Genomic DNA, 27,530 nt, shown 5'->3' with positions numbered 1-27,530 from the left:
TCTGTAGGGGTAAGAGGTGACGATGTCTTCTGGCTGCTTCCTGTTGAATCAGGGCGTCGTTTGGGTAAGGGGCCCCTGGAGATGGTCCAGGTCATCCAAGTTGCCATGGCAGAAGTTGGTCTGGTTGTCATAAAAGTTTGCATGTTCAAGGCTACCTGGAGTCTGAAGACCCCTTCCCCAATGTCTACAATAATTGTCCAATTCTGAAATAGTATGACAATTCAGACTCCCTGTGGGAGGCCAAGTTTCACCATTAGCAAGGAAGTATTTGGGCCAGGCCTTCATGCAGAAAAAGACCAAGTCCTTTTTGCTCATGATCCGGGAGCCAAATATGTCCCAATTTTTAAGGATACAACCAAGAGGAGTCTGGGAGTCCACTCGTGAATTTTGAGATCCTGTCTGATGAAGTCTTCTCTCGTTTGAGTCAGGCCTCATGGCTCTCGTCTAAGTGTCTTTTTTTGAGCCCCACTTTGGGCGTCAGGGAAAATATGTTACCAGAAATGCCCAGTGGGTTCTTTCCTCAGGTTGGTATAGAAATAAAAAGCCGGGAATCTGTTGCAAACCAAAGTTTATTTGCGAAGGGACCAGGTGAGCAGGGAAGGGGAAGCACCTCCGGAAAGGAAGCTGGGAGGTGGGGTGCCTCTCAAAAGAGGAGGGAGAGAGAGACACCCAAGAGTACATTTTTATTTTTATTTTTTTATTTTTTTTTTCTTTAAAGATTTATTCATTTTATTACAGCCAGATATACAGAGTGGAGGAGAGACAGAGAGGAAGATCTTCCGACCGATGATTCACTCCCCAAGTGAGCCACAACGGGCCGATGCGCGCCGATCCGATGCCGGGAACCAGGAACCTCTTCCGGGTCTCCCACGCGGGTGCAGTGTCCCAATGCATTGGGCCGTCCTCAACTGCTTTCCCAGGCCACAAGCAGGGAGCTGGATGGGAAGTGGAGCTGCCGGGATTAGAACCGGCGCCCATATGGGATCCCGGGGCTTTCAAGGTGAGGACTTTAGCCGCTAGGCCACGCCGCCGGGCCCAAGAGTACATTTTTAAAAAGATATTATTTTGATGTGAAAGGCAGAGGAACAGAGAGGAGGAGAGATGAGAGGTCTTCCATCCACTGGTTCATTCCCCGGAAGGTGACAGTGGCTGGAACTGAGCCAGTCTGAGACCAAGAGTCAGGAGCTTCTCCCGGGTCTCCCACTTGGGTGCAGGGGCTTGAGCCTTACTTTACTGCTTTTCCAGGCCATAAGCAGGGAGCGGGCTCAAAAGAGCAGCAGCCTAGACACGGCCTGGCACCACTATGGGATGCTGGTGGTACAGATAGAGGCTTGGCTCAGTATGCCACAGTGTAACCCTAAGAGGATAAATCCTAAATGTTCTTACTCTCCTGCAAATACACACACACACACACACACACACACACACACACACACACACACACACACACAGAAGAAATAATGGTTATTAAGCCTTTCACGGTATATCCATACCAAAACGTTAAATTGTATACCTAATATACACAATTTCTCCTGCCTATATTTATACCTTGAAGTAGATCAGTTGTTGTGGCAGGAAGTGGATTCCTCTAAAGTGAAGGATTGGGAGGCCTCTAGCCTACTTATAAGAGTTCTTGAAGGATTTACACTGAACTTCAGCTTAACTGTATCTTTTATCTCCTGTAACGACAGGTGGAAATCCCAAATATTCAAAAACAAAGGAAACATCTAGCAAAGTTGGTGCTGGACATGGATTCTTCACGAACCAGGTAGAGTTTTATTAGTATTCCTTTCTTCTTTAAAGGAACAGAGATGCCATGTGAGAGTGGGTGAAGGTGGAGGTTTATATGGATTTTGTGTTTCTATTCCGCAAGTTGTTCCTAACATGTACCATGTGCCAGGCCCTGGGGGTCAGGGTATGGAACCAGGCACCTGCCCTCTCAATGATTGCCATTGAGTTTCAGAGATGGACACCAGGCAACAAACAAGACAGCATTTGGCCACAAAAAAACAACACCGGATCATTTAAAAAGAGTGATGAAGAACAACAGTGGGGTGAGAGAAAGCTTTTCTAGGTTGTGTCGTTTGGTCTGAGACTTGAACGGTGAGAAACACGCGGCCATGCAATGGTCTGGCCATGAAGAGAGAAGAGCAGGTGCCCAGGCCCTGTGGTGGGAATAGGCCTGGCGTGTTCAGGACACAGAACCAAGGCCAGCGTGGCCGAGGTGGAGGCAACAAAGGTGAACAAAGCAGGACGTGAGTGCCAAGAGGCAGGCTGGATGACAACTCCTGTCTGCAGTGATGGGAGCATTCCTGGTTCTCAGGGCATTTTTGCTTTTCCCTGAAATTGAAGGTTGTCACTGCTTTCTTTCCTGGAGCCCTCCTCTAAACCCAGGGACCCTTCTAAGAGCAGTAACTTCTTAGTGCTCTTCTCCACCCCTCTCTGCATCCACTGGAAACCTGGCCTAACAGGCAAGTGTCGAAGAACAAGGTGGCACCGGATGTGGCTGTGCGTGTATCTTTTTGTTTGCTAGGAGTGTGTTGGTAGGAGTGTGTGAGTGCAAGTGGCAGGCATGCAGGCTTTTGAATATTAATATGAAAGGAACTGTTTGGTTCTTCTGGGGCCCATTTTAATCATCTTGCTCTAGCTATCTTAAAATAATAGCATACAGAGTCCACCTGACTCTGCAGCGAGAGTCAAAGGGTCAGGTAGGCACCCAGCTCTCTGGACCTGGGACTTGGTCAAGTCATTTCATCTCCCCTGCCCTCACTTGTGCTTGGAAAGAAACAGTTTGTGGGTTGACCTAAGGAGACTGTTGAGAATATGCCATGGGTTTCTGTGTGTCACACCACTTCCCATGAGCATGCCAAAAGGAAGTTGATACCTTAAAAACTACTTGGTGAACCTGAATTTAGTATCTCAATCAACAAAAGCTGTGAGGCAGCCCCGCAAGACCAGTAGATTCAGTAAGCGGAGAAGCAAGGATCTGTTTGGTTAACTTTTATGCTTTCCAAACCTCGGTTCAGTTCAATAATTTTTTATATCTATGGCTGTATACCTTTGGAAAGAGTTGACCATTTTTTTTTCAAAAATAAATTTGTAAAGGACATCTTACAAACACATTGGAAGCCAGTGCCCCTTGCTTCAAGAATGTTAGACAGTCTTAAGGGAAACAGAACAGAAGCAAAGCTGCCATTCATACGTGTTAAGCCCCTTTAGGTAGGGAAGGTTGTCAGCCTGAAACTGCCCTCCCTTTGTTAGGAGGATGAGGAGGTGTGGGAGAAGTGTCAGAATTAGTCAGAAGCTATCCCGTTTAGTGTGCTCGGGGCACCAGAGAGTAGAATGGATGTACGGATTGTCTAATGTCTGTGATGACCACATCCTTACACCCTAAGCATGCATGTTGGGAGTCACGGAAGATTCCTGAAGAAATGCCGATTGTCCCATTGCTGTGGTGAGGTGGCTGTCAGGCTCCTGGGGGTATGGGGTGATTTCCCTCCTGGGAACTAGAGACTTGGCTCCCGTCTCTTCTACTTGCTTCCCTAAAGAAAGCCCAAGTTCCAGAGCAGAGCCCCTGGGCAGAGGGCTGAAGCCCGGTATCGAAGCATGCCATCATCATCTCTGCCGCCATGTCTTTGCGTTGTCTTCTTGGAGTAGCCAGTGGGGCCACAGCCCATGGTGTGTCTTGTCTGGTGTTGGTTTTAGTGTTGACACTGTTTGGTGGGAAGGTGCTGAAAGCTCTGAGCCGTGACTTAGGGACTTTTCATCTCTGCTGTCATGGGCTACATGGGAAGCGTCTGCCTCTCCCATTGCGATTTTTCTGCTTCTGAAAGTTTCAACTTGGATCTTTCACAGTCTGTTGTCGGAGACCAAACACATCGTTTCAGGTTAACCTGATCCACCTGCTTCATCTCACTGTTGGCTTTGCACAGTGCGCTTGGTGGGATTTGTGAGTTTATAGGGGGCCGTTGCTTTGCAGGGATTGTTTTTGTCCAGGCAGTCCCTTCCCACTCTCTCCTAAGATTCAGCTAACTCCCGCTTTACATCTCTGCTATGGTTACCTCGGGGAGAGATCTAACCAGGGCTTCAGCGTCCGGGTTCTCTGTTGAAGTAAGTTCTAGGAGACGGGACCAAATTGGTGTTCTCAGCCAAGGGGTCCTCTCTCCATCCACTTCACTCTCTGGCCATTGCCAGCCTGAATCTACCTGTCTAGCTGGTGGGTAGGGCGGGGAGGGGAGACTTGCTGAAAGCAACAAGGAGGGGCCTACAGCTTACACCTGCACTCAGTCCCCATGAGGGCTGCCTCCCGAGGTAGCGCAGTGAGAGTGGGGTCACGTGCTGCTCTGGGGCCGTTGGCTGCTCAGAGCCCCACCCCCACCCCCACGTTATGCTGTGTCTGCATGATGGTGGTGGCACGTTGTTAGGTCCTCTTTCTCTTCGCAGCTTCCTGCCTGTGGTGACCAAAGTTGTCGATCATGGCCTACACCTTCCAGAAGTGGAACAGCGCGTACACACAGAGAGGCAGGCAGGATCCTTTTCTGTCTCGTCAGCCTGGGTCTTTGGATTCTAGCACACATCTGGCAGATACCACGATGTGCTGCTGAGTGATTTAGAGTGTTTGAAATTTGATTGGCTGTGATGTATGTACATGTGTCCCTATTCAAGTGTAAGCTCAAAGAAGCATTTATGCTGAATTAAAGATTGTGAATGAGACAGACATGTCTTTTCTGCCATAGGCTATAGGCTTAGCCTGGCAGCGGTTAAAGAAAGAACTCCCTCCTCCTGCCCGCAAGTCAGGCTCATGTTTTCCTGGGCTAATCCTACCGAGTGCAGTCCATATTCTGTCTCTGTTGAACAGCTGCCCCTGGGTCCTTCAGAGTTCATTACTCCCCGCCAGGTATATCTGTGGATGCTCCACTCTCCAGTGGGACTGTTTTTTGGAGATGGAGTCTCTAGAAGGTAATGAAGGTTAAATGAGATCATAAGGGTAGGACCCCAACTCCACATAGAGAGAAGGAGTTTGTTCTCTTTGTGCACATTCAGAGGAAAGGCCATGGTGAAGGCATGGGGCATGGCAACAGTCGAGGTCTCACCGAAAAGAAGTGAACCCTTGGGCTCCAGCCTCCAGACCTGTAAGAACAGAAGCTTCTGTCATTATGCCCTACGCTATTCCATTGTGCACGCCGTGCTGGGGGCACAAGTGAACACTCATTCACTTGCCTCTTTTGGAGTTGAATGAATGGGAGTAAGGTGGAGCAACTTGAGAAAGATGCTGGGCAGTTCAGGGAACGAGAGAACAGGTGGATAACCAGAAACGGGGTTCTGGAACCATGACAATTTTAAGTCCCTCCCAGATCAGCTGAGGGTCGTTCCTCATCTGCTACCTCTGTGTCTCTCACCGCAGGTCTCTTTTCCTTAAATCCATTTTCTTCCTGCTCTCTGGATGTCCCTGGGGCTTGTGTCTGCCCAGGGTGAGCTCCCTGTGTCTAGACTTGGCTGGTGTGCACAGCACCTTGACCCACCCGTGGGCAAAGGTGGTCAAGGATGACCACAGCTTGGCCTACGTCAGGGGCCCTTGGCTGTGCCACTCTCTGTCAATATCATACAGTAAAAGGCAGCCCCCTTTTGGACCACAATAGGCCATGTGTGGAAGGAAGGCCAGAACTCAGAAAAAGAAGGCTGCCAGTACCCGAGAAGACAGATGGAACAGGGCCCCAGTAAGGAAACTCCTCTGTTTGCCTTCCAAATAAAACCCTGCTGTACTTCCTGTTGCCCTGAAGTGAATCGCCATGGTCTTCTGGACTCGCTCCCTGAAATTCCAAATTTTTGTTTCTCATCCTTCTCTCCCGTCCAGACCTCATTAAAACGTGTGTCTCGTCTTCATGTCCCAGGCTCCTGCTCCCAGGACCCTCTTTCCCCAGGGACTATGGTGGCACTTGAGCTGCTTTGGTGGGAAGATGTCATGGGTCTGCCCTGCTTGGACAGCGTCCAGGTTCCCTGTGCCTTCTCCGAGGGAGCAGAGCAGATGGCTGGAGAAGTTGTCAAACCCTCAAATTGTGCTAATCCCACGACTTCTCCGAAACTGTGATTGTTTCTACATTTCTTGGGAGCTTTTAGTACTGTTTCCCTAGGGAACTGTTTGGGGTTGGGGGCAGGGCAGGTGGAGGAGTCAATTTCAAATAATTTTTTTTTTTTTTTTAAAGATTTATTCATTTTATTACAGCCAGATATACACAGAGGAGGAGAGACAGAGAGGAAGATCTTCCGTCCGATGATTCACTCCCCAAGTGAGCCGCAACGGGCCGGTGCGCGCCGATCCGATGCCGGGAACCAGGAACCTCTTCCGGGTCTCCCACGCGGGTGCAGTGTCCCAAAGCATTGGGCTGTCCTCAACTGCTTTCCCAGGCCACAAGCAGGGAGCTGGATGGGAAGTGGAGCCGCCGGGATTAGAACCGGCGCCCATATGGGATCCCGGGGCTTTCAAGGCGAGGACTTTAGCCGCTAGACCACGCCGCCGGGCCCAATTTCAAATAATTTCAAAGTCAGCATGTTGGGACTGCAGTTTCTTATAGGGAGAGAAAAGCTGTGTGCTTGTAAAGTTTCATGATATTGACTAAGGTACAGAATTCAGAGAAAAAAAAAAGACATAGGGCAAGTAAAGAAAACATTTGGGGGTAAGTGTTTTAATTGTAATATATGTGTGTATATTACAATGAAAACATTTGTACACATATCCGTATGGTATAATTTGAGGTTTTTAAAAAGTGGAATTCAGATTCCCAGTGCTATAAAAATCCATGTAGTATTCATAGTCGCTGTGTATTTTTTTTAGCACTTTTCTATTGGTTAGTTGCCTTTTTTCTTCAAGCAACATGAACCAGATGACAGTTGTAACTTGATTTCTTAATCTATAGTGAAGATATATATTCATCTGAGGTATTAATTTTAGCTGTGATGTTTTATATTTTATTTGTAAAGAAAAAACAAACAGCAGTGAACAATTTGCTTTACATTTTTGAGGGGTTTGGGGGGGGGGTTCGGCTTTTATAATTTTTAAATTTATAGCTTCCATATATAAGAGAGACCATGCAGAATTTGTGTTTCTATATATGGTTTATTTCACTCAACTTGATGTTGGAGGTATTTTTTTTTAAATGACTAATTATTTGAAAGGCGGAGTTGCAGAGAGAACAGAGAGACATCTTCTATGCACTGATACACTTCCCAAATGGTCCAGACTGGGCAAGGCAGGTGCCAGGAGCTTTGTCTGAATCTCCCACGTGCGTGCAGGGGCCCGAGGATTTGGGTCATCTTTAAGTGCTTTCCTGAGCACGTTAGACTGGCTCTGGATTGGAAGGGGGACATGCAGGACTGTAACTGGCACTTGTAGAGGATGCCATCGTTGTAGGCTGTGACTCAATCCCCCGTGCCACAGTTCTGATAGATATCAGTCTACCGTATGATTTACATAGATCAAACCTTCGTAAGAATGATCCGGCAAGTCTTAATCATCGCGATCTGTTATTTCAGCTTAGATTTTAGAAATACCTTTGGGTAGAATATTTCTTTTCTAATTTGCTCAAGTTTTTTTTTTTTTTTTCAATTTGAGAAGAAAAAAATATTTCCATCTTTTGATTTACCTCTCCGAATGCCTACAGAAGTCAGAGGGTTGGCTTGGCAGGCCAGCTCCCATGCAGGCTAGATTTCCCAGGAACCTAACTACTTAAGGGTGGGCTGGTTGCTCCATTTTCTCACGTAGCTCCCTAAATGTTTGCCTGGAAAAGTTGAAGATGATGGCTCAAATACTTGAGCCACTTTGCCACACACGTGAGAGTCCAGGTTGGAGCTCTGGGCTCCTGGCTTCAGCCTGACCCACTCCTAGCTGTTGGAGTCTTTAGGGGAGTGATCCAGAAGAAACAAAACTCTCCCTGTCTATCGCTCTGCGTTTCAGATAAATGCATCTTAAATAAAAAGAAAAGTAGAAGGAACAGCTGACTTTGATGCCAGTGCAATCCAAAAACTACAAAATACCATCAAGGAACTCGAATAGAAATCAGCAGCGGGCCCGGCGGTGTGGCCTAGTGGCTAAAGTCCTCGCCTTGAACGCCCTGGGATCCCATATGGGCGCCGGTTCTAATCCTGGCAGCTCCACTTCCCATCCAGCTCCCTGCTTGTGGCCTGGAAAGGCAGTTGAGGATGGCCCAAGGCTTTGGGACCCTGCACCCACATGGGAAAACCCAGAAGAGGTTCCAGGTTCCCGGCTTCGGATCGGCGCGCACCGACCCGTTGTGGCTCACTTGGGGAGTGAAACATCGGCCGGAAGATCTTCCTCTCTGTCTCTCCTCCTCTGTGTATATCTGACTTTGTAATAAAATAAATAAATCTTTAAAAAAAAAAAAGAAAGAAATCAGCAGCATGATGAGCAAAGGCTTCAACTGTCAGTAAACTACGGGAGGTTCACAAAACAGTTGACAATTGAGCTGTGGACATGTAAGCAAGTTTGGAAAGGATTCGAAGATTTAGAAAGAATGCTACAACAAGACGGCTCGAGAACGGGAGTGACTAAATCTCTGAAAATGAAGAGCTGAAAAACCATAGCAAGCTGAAAAAGTAGGCTCTACCAAAACTATCGGAGCACTTGAGCATTGAATGGAAGGTCAGAACAAACATTGGCTTGTGCAGCAAATGAAGAGAATGCTTTGAAACAAGAGCCAGAACTCAGGAACAGGTGGACCGGACAAGCTGAATGTGCCTGTTTGAAGCTGCAGTGTTGTGACCTGAAAAGGAATGATCCTGTGAGAGACGATGGAGGAGGAAATGTAGCAGCCACAACCGGCATTGTCGGATGCTGAACATGGAGACACTACACTGAGTGGCCTAAGCCAGTCTAATTCTCACTGAGAAGAAACAGACACCTCAAAAGCAAGTCCAACCTTTAAAAAAAGCTATCTCACCAAGAAAATGTCAACTGTCATTTTTCTATTGTTTCAATGTTAGCATATTTGCTTCTGAAACAAGCACACAACTCATATGTGTCATTTTATATATATATAAAATATGCATACTTATTTGTATATATACACATACATATGTATATTTGAAAGAATGAGAGAGAGAAGATGATGTTTTCCATTTGTTGGTTCACTCCCCAGATGACTGGAGGAGGACCAGATTGAAGCCAAGTTCCTGGGACTCCATCCAGGTTTCCCACATGGATATTGGGGACCCAAACATTCAAAGTCATCTTCCGATGCTCTCCCAGGGGCATTCACAGAAAAGTGGATCAAAGATGGTGCAGCCAGGATTTGAAATGATGTGGGATGTTGGCATTGCGGGTCAGTGACTTAACCTGCTGCAGCGCAATGCTCGCTTCTCCCCACCCCTACTCCACAACTGTCCCCTTTGAAATTGAACAGTCAGTGTGAGATGCTTCACAGCAGAGAGCTGCGGAGGCAGGAGTGCCGATTCAGAGTTAAGTCACCTGAGACAGGACTTGGAGGCAAAAGAACAGGAACGCCCTCGCATCATTGAAGAAGAATGACTGATCATTGAGCAAAAGTTACTTTGGATCTTTGAGTCGGAAAAAAAATAGTGTATGTTTTTGCTTAGGAAGATGGAAGACATCAGCTGGAAGAATCTGTTCATCAGATGACTCAGGAAGAAAACTGTGCTGTACAGAGACTCCCACAAGGGAAGAAGGATGATTGACAGCCAGATTCTGTCCCTGCCAGCACAGGGTCCTTGGAAGAAACATGCAAGGATGAGCAAACTACCCATCAAAGAACTGCCAGGCATCTGGCCTGGGTAGCCGGAACACCGGTACTTGATGAAATTCAGTCAAGGGGAAGACTCAGAAATGGGAATTGAAATGAGCCGGGGGATGATGCCTGTCAGGAAACTCAAGGATCTGTCTTCTGGTTGAGAAGAGCAGCAACCAAGGAAGTTTTTATGGAAATACTTGAAGCTCAGAGCTTCTTGAAGAATCAGACACACTCAAACTGTAAGGGGGAGAAAAATATATATAACAAATGATTCTGAGAAAAGTAAAAAACAAATCTGGCATCCATGAAAGGACGCAGGAATGATGAGAAAGAACTGGACGGCTCTGGGACTAGCAGAGTGGCACTGTCCCTTTAGCTGATCCAGAACGCTGCATGCTGCTATGACCCTAGGTGAGATGTCTCAGCCAAACCGCATCAGAAGTCATCGTGAGACAGAAGGAAAACCTTAATAGATGACTGAAGATCAAAACCAGAACGTGATGCCACTAACTGCTCGTGTCTCTGCAAGAGAAGACAGAAGAAAAGGATGTTTGCAGATTCCAGCCTGGATGCATGAGGGTCACCTGTATCTGGCTCTTCTCAGCAAAAGGCGAGGAAGCTAAGGATTTGCAAGCCTCGGCGAAACAAACCAAAGCTCACCTGCTGGGGAAAAGCAAGACATTCAAACAGGGTCCTATTTTTCAAATAACTTTCAGGGTACAGAAAATAGAAGCAAAAGGTCTGAAAAGTACTCAAAGCCAGAAAACAAAAGGAATAAAAATAACTGGTATAGGAGTTGGCATCTGTGGGGGAAGGGGGGAATGTATTTAACTGAACTGATTGTTCGGATTGGTAAATGCCAGGGTCTCCAACTTAGAGTTGAAAGTGGAGGGTTGGATTCTCAGATGGCTGCATCTGTTTACACTAAACAGACAGTTCTTGTGGGGCTACCACTGAGAGCCCAGGCCTGGGAAAGGGAATGAGAAGGCTTGGGAAAATAGCTCTCTGCAAAGAGGTTTTTACCTAGTTGTGGACATGGCCATTGTGGGATGCAGCTCTCACAGAATCACAGTGGGAACATTTAAATAGACACAGCTGTCCTTTACATCGGAAAAGCAGTGATCACCACTATTTTTAGAGAAACAGTGAAGAATTTGTCCCGTCACTGTCAAGAGAGACATTGAAATAGCTATGTTAGCTTAGAGATGTCAGGCATCGCTGGCCGTTCTCTCCAGAGCTGGTGATGAGATTCGAGGTGGAACTAGTCACCCGTTGGAGGAGCTCCTTACTAGCATGTGATTCATCGAAGGAAATGGAAGATTGGGAAGCCACATCCTGGCCATAGGATGTGCAGCCCGGAGTCACTGGACTTCACGGTGGTGTTACATGGCTTCACACACAGTGTGAAATTGAAAGCGAAAATGATTTTAAACTAGAGCTGGATGCAACTGACTTGATCTGCAGTTATAAAGGAAATAAGGTCAGACTTGGAAAAAAAATGGAGCAGAAATTAGCCCAACCAAGGAGAGCCTAGGGCAGTTTTCTACACCAAAGATTGTCTCTTAGGACAGCGGGATGTACCAGGATCCTCACCCCAGCCATCATTTGCAGAAGAGTCTCTTAAGGGGAAGAAATGGTTCCACTGGATGAGCCCACTAACCCCCTCCGCCAAGGATCTGAAGAACTGAAAACATCACTGCAGGGAAAAGATAGCAACCATGAGAGCCCTTCAGGATGATTCTCAGAGTGTTGGATTCAGTGGTGGCTGCCTCAGAACTTGAAAGAGCCCCAGCCACTTAATTCAGAAATGAAGCATTGGAAGAAATGGGATACTCTAAAAGAGTTACTGGAGGGAAAGGGACTTTTCACCAAAACCAAAAAAATCAGTTACACTCTTTGCAGGAAAATAATAATAATTAAAAAAAAATCTCAGAGCCTGTGTTGTGACATAGCCAGTAAAGCTGCATTCTGTAACATCAGCATCCCATATGGGCACCAGTTTGATTCTCAGCTGCTCTGCTTCGAATCCAGCTCCCTGCTATTGCACCTGGAAAGGCAGCAGAAGATGGCCCACGTGCTCTGTACCCGCATTGGAGACCAGACTCGTACTCTTGGCTTCTGGCTTTGGCATGGTCCAGCCCTGGCTGTTGCTGCCAGTTGGAGAGTGAATCAGTGGATGGAAAAAATCTGTGTTTTTGTTTTTCTCTGTAACTCTGCCTTTCAAATAAACATACAAATCTTAATATAATAATGAAAGTGAAACTTTGAAAAGGCTACTGGGAGAAACCTAAAAATGTGTGTGTGTGTGTGTGTGTGTGTTTTATGTAAACTAAAACAGGACCATGAAAAAATTAGTAGAAACATCTGGTGGAAAGGAAACAGAATTTCAGCTATTCCAGGAGACTAAGCTGAAGTTTTCTGTTTTCCTGTGAGAAAAGAATGTTAAATACTGTGCAGTGAAAGCCAGTATAGAAAGGGAAAGAGTGGGGTGGTTTCAAAGATTTATCCCAACTCATGAGGACCATTACGTCAGTGTAGGAGAAGACAGTGGCCTGTCATTAGGAGGGAGGGCAAGTCATGTTGGCTGTGACCAGGAGCAAACTCAAGAGCCAAGCTCTGCAAGGGGTACAGCAGGGCTTCTACCAATCTCCCAGCTGGCCTTTCTTGATCAGAAGAGTCCCAAAGCCTTGGCTGCAAAGGAGTGGGGTAACTAAGCTAGCCAAATGCTGTGTTGGGGGGGAAAGCTCATCTCACCTGCTGCTGAAGTGGGAATAGCTCCCAAGAAGCAGCCTTTCTTGGCAGAGTCAGCTCGGCAGACATTGAAGATGGCCTCTGAGCAGAGAGATGAAATGGCATGATAGCTTTGTGATCCCAGAGAACAAGAGAATCACTATATTGTATTAATGGATAAATGGTACGATTTTTTTTCCTTTTAATTACGAGGAAAACTCATATCACAAAAAGAAGAATCAAGTTATCCTGCTGTATGCTCCAGGATCCCATATGGCTGCCAGTTCTAGTCCCAGCAGCCCTACTTCTTGTCCAGCTCCCTGCTTGTGGCTTGGGAAGGCAGTAGATAGAGGACATCCCAAAGCCTTGGGACGCTGCACGCATGTGAGAGACCTGGAAGAGGCTCCTGGCTTCGAATCGACTCAGCTCTGGCCATTGCAGTCACTTGGGGAGTAGATGATCGGACGGAAGATCTTCCTCTCTGTCTCTCCTCCTCTCTGTATATCTGACTTTGCAATAAAAATAAATAAATATTTTTTTTAAAGAAAAAGATTTATTTTTACTTATGTGAAAGACAGAAGAGGATACAGAGAAAGAGGAATAAACAGAGGAAGAGAGCTTTCATCCACAGTTCATTGCCCAGGTGAGCACAGTGGCTGGGTCAGCCTGAAACCAGGAGCCTAGAGCTCCAGCCCTGTCTCTGATGTGAATACCAAGGACCCAGATACTTCAACCGTCCTCTGCTTCTTTCCCAGGCGTAATAACAGGGAGCTGGATCAGAAGTGGAGCAGCTGGGACTGAAACCAGTGTTCCTATGAGCTGTAACGCTGGCCCCCATCTTAGATTTCTGATGTAAACATTTTTAGTTCTAAATCATAACAGAACCTGAGAAGAGAGTTTGTAAGAGTGAAATAAGAAGTTCACAGCCACTAGTTAAGCTGGAACTGTTAAAAGCAGAAGCTCAGAAGATAGATCAAAAAAGCTTTTTTTTTTAAGGCTTCAAAATTAGAGACCAAAAACATTCAACAACGTTTTACCTGTATTTTAGAAGCTTTAACAGCCTATCGAAATTTTAAGAAACTTTGTTGTTTTAACACAGGGGACCAAATTCTAGTTGTATTGCACTGTACCTTGGATACTAATGTTCACTTTCTAGAATATGACATAAATAACTCCTTTGTAATTTCGCCACCTTAATGTCACACAAGACTCCTCTTCCACAAACCTTCTACAATCTTCTTACATTGTCTTGCCATTTATCGTTTAATTTACCTTTTTCTCTCGCAGAATACCAGTCATTTTGCTTTAAGGCAAAAATTATTCTCTTTGCCTCTTAATACAGGTTTCGTAGCCTGTAGCTTCTGTTATCAAAAACGTGTCTTACTTTCTCATGTTTTTTTTTCCCCACCCAACTCCCCCATTTCAGTGACCATATCTTGATTCAGATTGTTTGTTACTCAAGACGTCTAGTGGAAACCTGTGGAGCGATATGAACTGGCATGTGTCCATAACTCATGAAAGCATATTTATTGAGAGGCCCAAACGCTTGTTGCAGAATTTAAGCCGCCAAGAGTTCATGAGTTGATATTTAGAAGCATCTCTTTTGCATGTACTCAGTGTGTTTTCAGTAATTAGGCCATTTGACAAGCTGAAGTATTACGTAAGCGTAGTTCATTGAAGTCAGTTTATTGTAAAAAATTAAAAAACCCTCTGGAAGCTAAGCTGTTGTGTTTTATATATACAAAGCAGTGAACACTTTACCATACCTTCCCCTGCTAAAGTCATATTCTTATGATTTTAAATATCTAAAAATAATAAGGTTTACTTGGCCCCCAAACCCTGATCCAAATATGTTAATATCTTTACTCTGTTTATACTGAAAAATTTAAAACAACTTCCCCTACCAGATTTATTTATATCATGTGAACCAAAAGACATTTAATTTGTGAGTGCTCATATTTCTCCTTAGCCAATCAAAAAATAGAATCACTTGATGGATTTTTATCACAGACACAATCAATAACATGCTCAAGTGCGTAACACTGAATGACAGTTACTACTCTATGAAAATTATGAACATGGGGGCTGGCATTGTGATATAGCAGCTGAAGCCATCCCCTGCCGTGCTGGCGTGTCACGTAGGCACCAGTTCAAGTCCTAGCCAGCTCCCTGCTGATGACCCTAATGACCTCGGGAAAGTAGCAGAAGCCGGGCCAAGTCAGTGGGCCCCTGCACCCGTATAAGAGACCGGGATGAAACTCCTAGCTGCAGCCTGGTCCGGCCCTGGACAGTATAACCATTTGGACAGTTAACAAGATGTCAGTCTCTCTCTCTCTCTCTCTCTCTCTCTCTTTCTCTCTTTCTCTCTTTCTCTCTCTTTCTCTCTCTCTCTCTTTCTCTTTCTCTCTCTTTCTCTCTCTTTCTCTCGCTCTGTAGCTCTGCCTTTCACATGAACAACTGTTTTACAAAGAGCAGTGCAACACACAGAACACAAATTTTGAGACTGGAAAGAACAGATCCTGGAGTGTGCTTTGCTCAGAGGTGGATGAAGACCTCACCTGCGGTTGAGCTCAGTCCTGAGTGGGGGCAATTCCCCTCTGTCAGAACCCAATGACATGCTCACCGCAACCCACGAGGGGCTGATCCAGACCCCCTAGGAGGTAACTGAGACCTGTGCCAACGTTTGCTAGAGAGGCAAGCACGGGGTGGTATTGCTTTTTAAGGTTGCTCACCCTGAGATTTAACCCGGTCAGATAACCGTATAATGAGTTTATCAAAGTGACCAAGCCATCTCTTCAGCCTCCATGGACCTCCTTCCAGTAACAGAAAGGTTGAAGCCAAATTAGCACCAAGGAATACCACCTTGCATCATCATGCCCAGATTGCCACCAGACAGGTCTGGGCTCCTTGCACTCCAAAAGCACCCTAGACCCTGACACCTGCTCAGCACACAGCCATGAGGGGGACTGTCCCTTAGGCTGATGAATACTCAGGAGAACTACCAGATGGCTTCAAAGATGACTGACACCCAGGGGCTGATGTGTCAGGGGCACAACCAGGTTCCCTTTGTGATGCCACCTTACTATAGAACTCTTCCCTAAAGTGGAGAGATTCCTGCAGAAACTGCCGTCTCCTGAAACGGGGTGCATGCACCTGCTGCACAGAAAACTGGCCACACCAGGCCAGTAGAAGGAGGCAGGAGTATATATGCAATGTGCAAAGCAAGGAAGCAAGCATTCCTGGACTCCCCATCGTCTTTGAAAATCCATTTTGCTATGGTCGCATTATCCAGGTGGCAGTGAATCCTTTATTCTGTTGCTGACTTTTTTCTAAGAACAATTTGATCTTCAGTTTTGCTTCTATCATACAGCGATGCCTACAGATGAACAGGAAAAAAAATTGAGAAAACATCTAGTGATGAGGTCCTTGATTCTCAAGATGAGGATAGATGCTCTACTTTTTCCCTCTTCTTTGAAGCTTTGTGGTCTGAGAGCCTAAGAGAACCTGAGGAGTTACCTTGTTTGATCTATGCGCTGCTGGCCTACCAGATGTTAAAACAAAATTGTTGAATCTGTTGCCATGTTACATCAGGAGAGGAAACCTGAAAATTTCTAGCCTGCCTCTTTCCCTCTCTCCTTCCTGTTCAACCTCCCTCTTTGCCTTCTTTTCTCTCCCTCTTTTCCCCTTCCCTCTCCCCCTCTGTCCACTCTCTCTCTGTCCACTCTCCCCCTCTGTCCACTCTCTCTCTGTCCACTCTCCCCCTCTGTCCACTCTCTTCCTCTGTCCACTCTCCCCCTCTGTCTACTCTCCCCCTCTGTCCACTCTCCCTCTGTCCACTCTCCCCCTCTGTCTACTCTCTGTTCACTCTCCCCCTCTGTCCGCTCCCCCTCTGTCCGCTCCCCCTCTGTCCACTCTCCCTCTGTCCACTCTCCCTCTGTCCACTCTCCCTCTGTCCACTCTCCCTGTCCACTCTCCCCTCTGTCTACTCTCACCTCTGTCCACTCTCCCTCTGTCCACTCTCCCTCTGTCCACTCTCTCCCCCTGTCCACTCTCTCCCTGTCCACTCTCCCCTCTGTCTACTCTCCCCTCTGTCCACTCTCCCCCTCTGTCCACTCTCCCCCTCTGTCCACTCTCCCCCTCTGTCCACTCTCTTCCTCTGTCCACTCTCCCCCTCTGTCCACACTCCCCCTCTGTCCACTCTCTTTCTGTCCACTCTCCCCCTCTGTCCACTCTCCCGCTCTGTCCACACTCCCCCTCTGTCCACACTCCCCCTCTGTCCACTCTCTCTGTCCACTCTCCCCCTCTGTCCACTCTCCCCCTCTGTCCACTCTCCCTCTGTCCACACTCTCCCTCTGTCCACTCTCCCCCTCTGTCCACTCTCCCCCTCTGTCCACTCTCCCCCTCTGTCCACTCTCCCTCTGTCCACTCTCTCCCTCTGTCCACTCTCCCTCTGTGCACTCTCCCCCTCTGTCCATTCTCCCCCTCTGTCTACTCTCCCCCTCTGTCCACTCTCCCTCTGTCCACTCTCCCCCTCTGTCTACTCTCTGTTCACTCTCCCCCTCTGTCCACTCTCCCTCTGTCCGCTCCCCCTCTGTCCACTCTCCCTCTGTCCACTCTCCCTCTGTCCACTCTCCCTCTGTCCACTCTCCCCTCTGTCCACTCTCCCCTCTGTCTACTCTCACCTCTGTCCACTCTCCCTCTGTCCACTCTCTCCCCCTGTCCACTCTCTCCCTGTCCACTCTCCCCTCTGTCTACTCTCCCCTCTGTCCACTCTCCCCCTCTGTCCACTCTCCCCCTCTGTCCACTCTCCCCCTCTGTCCACTCTCCCCGTCCACTCTCCCCCTGTCCACTCTCCCCCTGTCCACTCTCCCCTCTGTCCACTCTCCCTCTGTCCACTCTCCCTCTGTCCACTCTCCCCCTGTTCACTCTCCCCCTGTTCACTCTCCCCCTGTTCACTCTCCCCCTGTCCACTCTCCCTCTGTCCACTCTCCCCCTGTTCACTCTCCCCCTGTCCACTCTCCCTCTGTCCACTCTCCCCCTCTGTCCACTCTCCCCCTGTCCACTCTCCCTCTGTCCACTCTCCCCCTCTGTCCACTCTCCCTCTGTCCACTCTCCCCCTCTGTCCACTCTCCCTCTTCCTCCTTCCTTCCTTCTCAGCCTTTCTCCTCTCCTTGCTCCCCCTCCATTCCTTCTTACCTTTATAATTTACAAGGCAGAAAGACCAAGATAGATTCTTCTTTTTTCTTCCTTCTTCTGGTTCTCTCCACTAAATATCTTCCTGCAACAGTCAGGACTGGCCAAAGCCAGTAGTCCAGAATTTGAGTCAGATCTCCCACCTGGGTGACAGGGATCCAGCCACTCGGCCGTCACCTGCTCTTCCCCAGGCTGCCATTAGCAAGCTGGGATCAAAAACCGAATCAGAACTGTAACCTGGGCACTTTGGTATGAACTGTGGACATTCCAGGCTAGGTCTTCACTGCTGTGTCAAGTACCGGCCCCAGCCTCTCTTGCCAGCTGAAACATCTGGTGGCCATTCCTACCTCCCTTGGCTGCTGCACCCATTGGGGCAGCACCCCAACTTCTCTTATCCAGCTCTTCCCCCTCCCTCCACGTTTCCCAGAATTAAAGCCAGACTTTGCCATTTGTCATCTGTATTGTTGTTCTTAGAGCCAAAAGGTACTTGCATAGCTCATGTCTCTGTTATAAGTAGGAGATAATAAAGGATTAAGTGGTCTAGTTTTTAGGAAATTGGCCTTTTTGACTTATTTCATCCTTGCTGGACCTATCAGCTATTCAGCTGGCAGTGGAAAGAACACACTGCCAAAACCTGTTTTATTTTTAAAAATTCTTATTATTTCCAAGGCAGCAATTCGCTTCCCGAATCTGCTGATTCACTCCCCAAATGCCTACAACACCTGGGGCTGGACCAGGCCAAAGCCAGGAGCTTAGAATGCAAGCCAGGGCTCCCATATGGAATGGCTCAGGTACTTGAGCTGGCAGGAAGCTCAGGTTGGAAGAGGAGCCTCAGGACTGAAGCCGGGCATTCACATATTGAATACAGGTGCCCCTGGTGGCCCTACCTCAGCTAGTTCTTGTCTGGTGTCACTGGGACCTTCCTTTCAGTCTGCTTCCAGAAATCCCCTGATGGTGACAAAGCAACCAAGAAAGACGTGTGCTGCCCTCGAACATTCCTTCAGAGTAGCTTCCTCAGAAAACCACTATCCTTCCTTCAAAAATATAAATATTTAAGGAAGTACAAATGACATATCCAAGTCTTGCTATGGAGTTGCTTTGTGCTTACTGGCTGGGGATTTCTTTTTTCTCAATTAGTTTCCAATCTTAGGGCATCTCAGTACGCATGTTTATATTGGCTTCAGTCAAGAAGGTGAGTTCCCAGAGGAAAATGAAGCGACAGAAATGACACTGAAAGCCAACAGTGGTTATTATGAAATCTGTAATGAATTTTTATTAGCTATGATCAGTCTAAATTTCAAATGCCTTACCACAAAAAAAAAAAAAAACTAAATCGGCTAATGGCTATGTTAATTACCTTGCTGTAATTATCCCATGATGTGTTTCCATCAACACATCATTGTATACATAAAATAACATTAATTTTATTTATGTTTTGACTTGCTTACATTTGAAGATGACAAGCAAGAGAGACAGGCAAGGCAGAGAAGGATCTTCCGTCTGCTGGTTTGATCGCCAAATGCCCACAACAGCTAAGGCTAAGCCAGGCTGAAGCCTGGAGCCAGTCACCACATGGGCAACTCAGAGTGGGCATTGGCAGAAAGCTACAGTCGAGAGCAGGGGAGAGATGGAACATTCCGGTGCACAGGGATATGGCAGACACCCCTCGTGTCGTTTTGGTCGCCGTACCATTCACACTCAGCGCAGAACAGCATAGATTTTTGAAAGTCAACAGAAGTGGGAAGTTGGGAAAGATAGTAAGGCAAAAGAGTGGCGCATTTGCATGGACGACAGCATCAGGAAGCCTTTCTCCTGGGCTCGCACTCGGTAGCTTGCCTGCCCGTTACCATTTCTTTCAAACAAGGCGGTGTCAACCCTGCCCCGCATCCCCTCCACACCCAGGTGGTGTTTGCAGCCGGTTGTTTTCTCAGCATTCTGTCAGTATCCCTAAGACCTCTGCCTGTCTCTCATCTTTCCTCTTTTTCTTCTGTTTTCCCATCAGGTGGCAGCAGACTTCCAAGTCTTCAGGTTTGTCCAGCAGCTTACAGCCTGCGGGTGCCAAAGCTGATGCCCTCAGGGAAGAGATGGAGGAGGCTGCCAACCGAGTGGAGATTTGCAGGGTACCCACTCTCTTTGCTCCTATCCTCCTGGGTCACCCTGGGGAGTCCCCCTGGAAAGTTTCCTTTGGCTCACTGAAGTTCTTCGGAACCTTCTGGGAGTCTCTAAGCTGAACTCGCATGTTCCCAGGCGTGTCCGCCCACCTAGCAGCTTCGATCCTAGAGTCCAGGCTGAACCCCAGGGCTGGGGGCTTTGATAGTGACCAAGACAGGAAGGGTGCCTTGGCCTCCTAGTGGTGTTCCTGCAAGGTGAGCAGAGAGACAATGGGAACCCTTTGTAACTCATCTGAATCCCAAAGACGGAGTTCTGGGTCTCTTAGGAAAGCTGAGACTTCAGCCCACAGAGGAATCTTGACCCATCTTGTTTCCCAAGCCGTCTCATCCTCCCCATGCCTTCGTTCTGGAAGGTACTGGTGTATGAGCTTGAAATGCCAGCCGTGGGGACAGTCCAAGAGGGAGAGTGTCATTCTGAAATCTGACTCTCCTCGCAGACATGTCCGTCCTTTAACTGGTCCCCCACCTTTCCTGCCCGCAGTCTATATGACTTAATGAGCCACACAGCATTCATGATTCTCTGCATGGATATGCATCTGTTTCCATGTGTTGTTTGTCAGCTGGGTTTAATCCCAGGGCACAGAAGTGTCACATCTCTGCACGTGTTGTGGGCCCCTGTCCTGTCAGTCCCCTGGCCTTTTAAAGGAACGTCTCTGCTCTCAGTGGCTCTCTCTGGTTCCATTAGCTTGTCTTTTTTGACCTGCTGCTTTTAGAGACACCCTGTGCAGGTGGTCATGACCTTGCATTCAGGTGACATTCAGAATCAGATCGAATCTCTCTCTGGTATTAGGAATACTGAAAGTTATCTAAAGAGCATGTCATCTCTCAGCATACAGCATCATGGAACCAAGCCAAGTGAAACCAGCACTTCAGCTCCAAAGTTCACCATCATCTGAACCCCCGTGTTAATAGCAAGGCCACCCACCCACGGCACTCTTCCAGAAGCATTGTTCTTTTGTCTTACTAATCTCACTTTTATTTTGTGCAATTTGTGTACCTCCCATGGATCTGTGTTCTTCGGTTAAGAATCCTTTTGAAAACAAACAAACAAAAAATCCTTTTCAAAAAATGCCTTTTCCGGTAGACCAGAGAAGGGGGATGTTCAAGAGAGAATATTGAATGTAAATATGTAAATAAAGTTCAGTAGGTTTATATATTGTTTGGTAGCCTCATACATTTGCCATGTGCCAAAAAAAATCATATTCAGTTCCTCTTCACAGATTACAAAAGTAATACATGCTCATCATAACCAGTGAAAAAAATGGCAAAACTGCATTAAGGAAGACACCAATATCCTTGTTCTTGCTCAGCGACCCCTGTGGTTCCAAATGAGATCATCAGTTCCTGTCTTTTATTAACAGTGTGTTAGGACAGCATGCCTTGTTACATGCTGAGTAGTCCTGAAAGTTGTAAAGACAGAGAAGTAAACATTGGAGCCGCCTGTGGAACTGCCACTTCATCATACAAGCCTACACCCATCTGTAGCAGTTTCCTACTAACTCGTGTATTAGTTTTTAATCAGTCCACTTGGCTCAGCGAATACTGCAGACTGGATTCCTTGTGGTCATGCATTTGTTGGTCTTCGTGTTGGCCTTCCTGGTTTGGTGAACTGCCTTTGGTTATTGGCAGGTGGACCAAATGTCTTGTTTATGTAACACCTGTGTTTTAGGGATCCTGTGCTTGTTTCTATCTGATGTGCTGCAGGTACATTTTGAGCCTCCTCTTGATGCCTGTATTACCTCGCCATACAACGGAAGTACATATGGCATACCTGTATTTGTGTGACAGGGAATTATGTAATACATGCCTGTATTTCCTTTGGATGGGATAAGTTCCTGGGGAGCCCCTCAGGTGTCTTCCATCCAAAAACTGGAATTTTCACTCTCATTTGAACATTTAGAATGTGTGTCACACACTCGTGTGCATGTTAATACACTTGAAGCGTGTTTTTGAACGTGGCGTGAGGGACAGAGGCTTAACTCAGATGAATAATCAAATGAGCTACCCTCTTGAAGTGAAATCCTAGTTCCTCACTCCTTTTAGACTTGTTTCTGAATGCTGAGTCTTACATGCACATGTTCCTGCATTTGTGGGGCAGCTCTGTTCTCGTGAATACAGCTTCTGTGGTAATGACTTTGTAGCAAGTACAGCAAGTTAGAGAACCCTCTGTTCTGCCCAATGCTCTTGGCTAGTCTGTGCCTTCCATCTTCTTGTGTTGACTTGCAGGTAGTCAGCCCAGTAACTGGAACCCCAGGTGAGCGTCTTTGTGAGCACCCCACTGTAGGTTTGGTTTAACTTCTCTTCTAACTTTGCTTGGTTGGTTGTCAGGTATTTTCAGTATCTTCCTTGGTCTTCTCCTGCCCCAACTCCTCTCGGGATTTCCTTAAGTCGACTGGTTTGCTAGCTTCTCATCAGTCAAGTCTTCTCATCAGTCAAGGCCCCTGTTCTGTAGGGCAAGTCAGCCAAGCAGGTTGATGCTTAACAGACTGCAAATGCATGAATGGTTGAGTCCTCTTTGTCTGTGCATGTAGAGGGCCAACCAGAACTCCCTCTGATCATCAGGAAACTCAAGTAACGTAGTCACAGAAGAAGGAACCTACTGGGACTCAGGCAGACAGGCAGATGCTGCCCTGTTGCTTGCGAAGCCCACCCAACCTCTGCCTTACCTCCTGGTCTTGAAGGAGACAAGCCCCTGTCCTCACAGCTGGTACTTGCTTCCCCTCTTCACCCCAAGGCCCCAGAACCCCTGAGCCCATGGTCCATCCAAGGAGCGTTAAGCGTTGACAATTTTCCAGTAAGAGGAGACGGAGTCAGGAGGTAAAAGTGGAGAAGATGGGATGAGGACATGGATCCGTGTGACATCGGTAGCGGCAGATGTGTTTCATGAGGGACACTGGCTGTGGTCTGGAACTTTCCACTGGAAGGCAAAGCTGTCCTCCCCCGCCTGTCTTGCTGTGATCTTTCCATTTCCCATCACTTCAGTTCTTATCCTTTCTTACTCCCCACATGTTCGTGCCTTTCCCGCTTAGCTTTGTCTATCTCTGTCTCTTCAATGAATAGATATATGGAGTGCACTCCCGTCCATTGGTTCTATCCCCATATCCCCAAATTTGTGACAGGGAGCTGGGGAGTTCCAGCTAAAACTGGGAGCCTGGAATTCAGTCTAGGTCTCTCACATGCATAAGAGAAATCTAAGCACTTGGAATAATCACTGCTGTCTTTTAGGATCTGTACCAGCAGGAAGCTGGATTTGGGCATCAAACCTAGGCACTCTAAATAGGATGTGGGCGTTGCAGTCAGCTTAACCGCTAGTCCAAACACCTTCCCTGCATGCCATCTCTCTCTCTCGCTGCCTCTCTCGTATACTCTCTTTCTTTCTAGTTTGTCACTCCCACTTCACTTTCTTCCAATTGTCTCATTATTGCAGTTTGAAAAACCAAGCCTGAATTCAGGGAAAGTTGGCAACTCCAAGGCAGAAGTCTAGCTTGGATTGTCTTGCTCACAATCTGTGCTATCCCATAGCACTGCCCCTAGAAGTGTTGTTATATTCTTTTTTGGGGGGAGGGGGAGTGGAAGACCATTGTTTCCACATTATTATTTTTTTTTTCCTGTATCTGGGAAAAGGGGGGAGATAAAGGGAGAAGCCCCACCCAGCCTCCCACCTATTCCAGGTCCCCATGTGGGGAATGCTCCTAGGGCACTGCTCAAGTGGTTTTGATAGTTCAACAGTTCTGAAATGCTGCCAGTCTCACCATTCCAAGCAAGATGAAATCTCTTCAGAATCCACTGGCTGTCATAGTTCAATTTAGAAACTCTGTTTGCCCAGGTTTTCACTGCCAACACGTGGCTGGGGTAGTTGATTGATTTGTTCTGTCCTCTGTCCTCTGTTGTGGTACTAAGTGTCCTCTGCATATGTTCTTTACTAAACATATGAGTGTATTTTTTTAAAAAAAATGTGATTTTAAAAGGTTTTTTTTGGTACAAGAAGGTTTAAAATATGTGTATCATGTATATGATGTCTTGAAAAAGTTCACAGAAATGATGAAACATGCATACATTTTGAAAGTTTTGCACCAAAATAAACTCAACTTTTAATTCAGTTTTCCTTGAATTTTTAAAAGCACTTTTATATGCGTGGACATTTATATTGTTGATTGAGAGCTCTACGCATGTTACCAAAGGCGGAAACCATGGAAGAAAAATTTAGTGGATGCCAACTATTGGAAAATCTATTGGAAAAAAGCGCAGTAATCCTTCCCTGCTCCTCACAAAATTAATAAGATTGCCAAAATTAAATAGCTAATTGGGGAGAATGAGTATTTGATGAAGTCAATAGTCTCATCAAGCTAAAGAGTTCTTCCAAATCTTACAAAATAAGGAGAGGACTCGTTAGGGAAATGGATATTCAGTGTTGACAAAGAATCGACAAAGGGCAATAAAATGGAGTTGGCAAACTGGTGATAAATGTTGAAGTAAATTAGCCTCTTGATCAGCAAAATATAAATTAAGAGTTTTTTTTTAGTAAGAGGCGAAAGATTTATATGATCAAAATTATGAGCGTATTCTTTAAATCCCCCGTGTGTGTGATAGAGCTTTAAAAAGTGCACGGAAAAAATCGTATTTCCTCTAATTCCATTTTTTTTTCCATGAATGTTTGCAACCCCCTCAGATTTAATAATGATGTAACAATAAAAAAAGTTATTGCGGAAGATTACACACTTGCAGGCTAGTGTTTCTGATGGGATATTTGCCAGTTTATATTAAAAGCAGGAAATGTTCCGAATCATCATCTTTCTCATACTTAACTCTAAAGAATGATTCCATCGGAAGTCTTGAGGCGTCCGTTTGTCTTCCTGCGGACAAGTGCAGACTCTCCAAGCTCTTCTGTGGGGACAGCTCGGGTGATGGGACGCAGCAGGTGCGTTGGCTGCTGCAGCCTCTGCACCTTCAGGGGCTCACCGTTCCTCTCTGTTCCATCCTCAGACCCTCCCAGCTTGTACTTCATCCCTCCCAGCTACCAGGCTGGTGATGGCTGTCTCCAGAACAGAGCTGCTGCTAGTGTGGTGGTTGAATCCAGACAAGACCACTTTCTCTGACTTCCATCCGCTGGAAGGATCCTTTGGAGAGAGGATGTGGTGGTGAAGTGTGGTCTTGAACCCATTTTATCCTTTGGGAAACTCAGCATCTCTGAGCCTCAGGTGTTCTCATTGTGCATTCAGCAAGTCTTGAATAAGCCCTTACTGTGCTAAGTGTCTGGGAGACTTGGTCAACAGATCCTGTCCCTGAACTCTAGTGGCCTGCTACTCCCAAGTACTAACTTGTGAGAGTGAGGCTGGTGTTCTTGGTTACACTGTGCCCGACAGACTATTCTCTGTGATTCATTTGCTTTTCCTCAGTCTTCATTCGCTGCCACAGCTGGTTGAGCCATAGCATTGTTGAATCTGTGTGCTGAGCTCTGCAGCGAACAGACTTCCTCCTTCAGCTCTGTTGTCTTGTGCCCAGAGAACTCTCAGATGATGTCCCCAGCAATTGCTTGCCTTTCACGGGTGCTGGAAATGAAGCAGATGGCTGCTACATGTCCCAATGTTCTCACTGAAGCTTGGCTTCTTTGGCGGCTGGAGAAGCTAGGGAGATGGGGTTGATGTTGCCTGGACAGGTTCAGTGTGAAGTGTGTGCTGGCTCACGCTACTTCATCCAGCCTCTTACAGGGACTTTCCTCTGCTGTTTGTCATGCATGTCTTTCCCATCCTGAACGGAACATCTCTGTGCAGCACAGCCAGCCTAGGCCCACCCAACAGGGAAGAACCTTAGAGAGCCTGTGACTTGTGCAAACACGTACAAAGCAGGGACATGCTCAGAAATACAGTTAGTGACACTGTGTGCATCCCATGCTATAGATGTCTCCACGGAACTGCCAACTGCCACCTAGAGAGGACAGAACATTCCAGATTCCAGTGCAGTGTTGAGTCATAGCCACTTTTGACCCCATGGAAACTGAACGGTGCAGGGTTTATAAAGGCTGTGAGGTCCAGGTACGATATTGGATGAATCTGGAGTTTTTCCAGGTTCAGCATCCACAGCTTTCTCCGGGTACTCCTGTCCTATGAGCTTCCTTCCAGGAAGAGTTTCCATCTCTTCCCCTTGTGTTTGTGATGAGTCTCTGAGTGTTGACAATGAAGGCCAGGGCTGGAGACTGTGAGCAATGGAAAGGAAAGGCATAGTCGAGACAGCAGCACCAGTCGGGGCTTGCTTCAAGCTGGTGGTACAAAGCACACAGATGTGTGTGTGCGGGACGGGCAAGGGCTTTGTCTGTGACACTAGATATTCCCTCGCTGGTAGAATCCCTGGCATTAGATGTTCTTTGTAAACTTACTGTCTAGAGCCATGAATGGAAAAGATGGAGGTGCCTGAGGTGGGTGGAGGGGGAAGTTTGCGACATGTCAAGCGTCAGAAAAAATGAGATGAAGCAGCCTTTTGTGGCTCATCTTCCATGATGTCCGGTCTCCTGTGTTAGCGCCTCTCTCTGTACCATGTTCCACCTTGGTTGTGTCTTCTCTCACACAGGACCAGCTCTCCGCTGACATGTACAGTTTTGTGGCCAAAGAAATTGACTATGCAAACTACTTTCAAACGGTAAGGATGCAGAGTGGTGAAGCCTTTCCTGAGAGTCACGCGGACTGACAGGAAAGGAATCGGGGCAAGGGCTTGGGGACCAGTGGCTGAGCGATGAAATAGTTTCATTCTGGCTGTGACCTGTGACTGTGTCCTGCCATCTTTGACTCCTTGTGTGGATTTCAGGCAAAACCTAAGGAGAAACCCCCATCCATCTCTAAGGATTGAGCTCTGCTAACTGGGCTGTGGTTCCCTGCTAGGAACTCGGGCTGAGCCCCCTTTGTGCAGGGGCCCCGTGCATGGCAACCCATGGAGCTGGCTTTGATAGTCACCACCAGGGAGCAAATTCTGTTGGCATCTCATGGGTACAGCACAGGAATGCTAATTCCCGTCCTACAGTACATGGGACAGCTCCCTACAACAAGCAGTGTCTGGCCCCCAAGAGTCACAAGAGGGGATGGTGAGAAGCCATGGTCTAGGATAGCAGGAGGCTTAAAGAGAAAAACAAGATGGTGTCCACCCCAACTTCAACATGTATTTTTCATCTCGATTTATTTATTTTTTTTCTTGGTCAAAGACAGCAACAAGTAAGTGAGCAGTGGTTGGTGGGGCCTGATTTCCTGCCTTGTATCTGTGGAAAATAGAGCAAATAGAGAAACCAGGAGACCCAATATCCAAGTCTTCCTAAACTTCAGTAATCTGGTCCAGATGATTAGCATGCAGATAAAGCAAGTGAAAGCAAAGAACAGCAAACAAAAGTTGACAGAAGAAAAGAACAGTTTTTTCAAAAAATCCTTACACTCACCTGTTTTTAAAGTTGAAACTAAGATCTTATAACCTGTATATTCTTTATGGTTAGAGTATGGACAAACCAGTACATTACAAAGGGGGAAAGATGGAGGTTGCATAGTCTTCACTGTTTCGTTGAGTCTGAGGATACAGCGGTAGACCAGTTGCCGCTTTCCTAGCATGTTTGGTAGTGGGGTAGAGACCCTTCAGACCTAGAAGAAAACTGACTCCTGTGGCTCTCAATTTAGACTGTACATTTTGAAACACAGGTATT

General features: G+C 46.9%; 1 protein-coding gene across 6 annotated transcripts in view; it reads left to right on the top strand.

Moving 5' to 3' along the window:
* The window catches only part of ARHGAP44 (Rho GTPase activating protein 44), a 138,849-nt gene that overhangs the window by 80,057 nt on the left and 31,262 nt on the right, over positions 1 to 27,530 (top strand). For 2 of the 6 annotated variants that reach the window (XM_058676156.1, XM_058676157.1), the window contains exons 6-8: positions 1,692 to 1,768; positions 19,687 to 19,804; positions 26,420 to 26,488. In XM_058676156.1, the coding sequence (XP_058532139.1) occupies positions 1,692 to 1,768; positions 19,687 to 19,804; positions 26,420 to 26,488 (264 nt within the window). Of the gene's footprint in view, positions 1 to 1,691; positions 1,769 to 5,024; positions 5,133 to 19,686; positions 19,805 to 25,828; positions 25,980 to 26,419; positions 26,489 to 27,530 lie in introns of those variants that run through there. The other 4 variants (XM_058676159.1, XM_058676161.1, XM_058676158.1 and 1 more) reach the window with 4 other exon arrangements.

The sequence above is a fragment of the Ochotona princeps genome, chromosome 17, assembly GCF_030435755.1.
Source record: "Ochotona princeps isolate mOchPri1 chromosome 17, mOchPri1.hap1, whole genome shotgun sequence".
NCBI classification, from domain to species: Eukaryota; Metazoa; Chordata; class Mammalia; order Lagomorpha; family Ochotonidae; genus Ochotona; species Ochotona princeps.
This window is presented reverse-complemented; position numbering and strand designations above follow the sequence as displayed.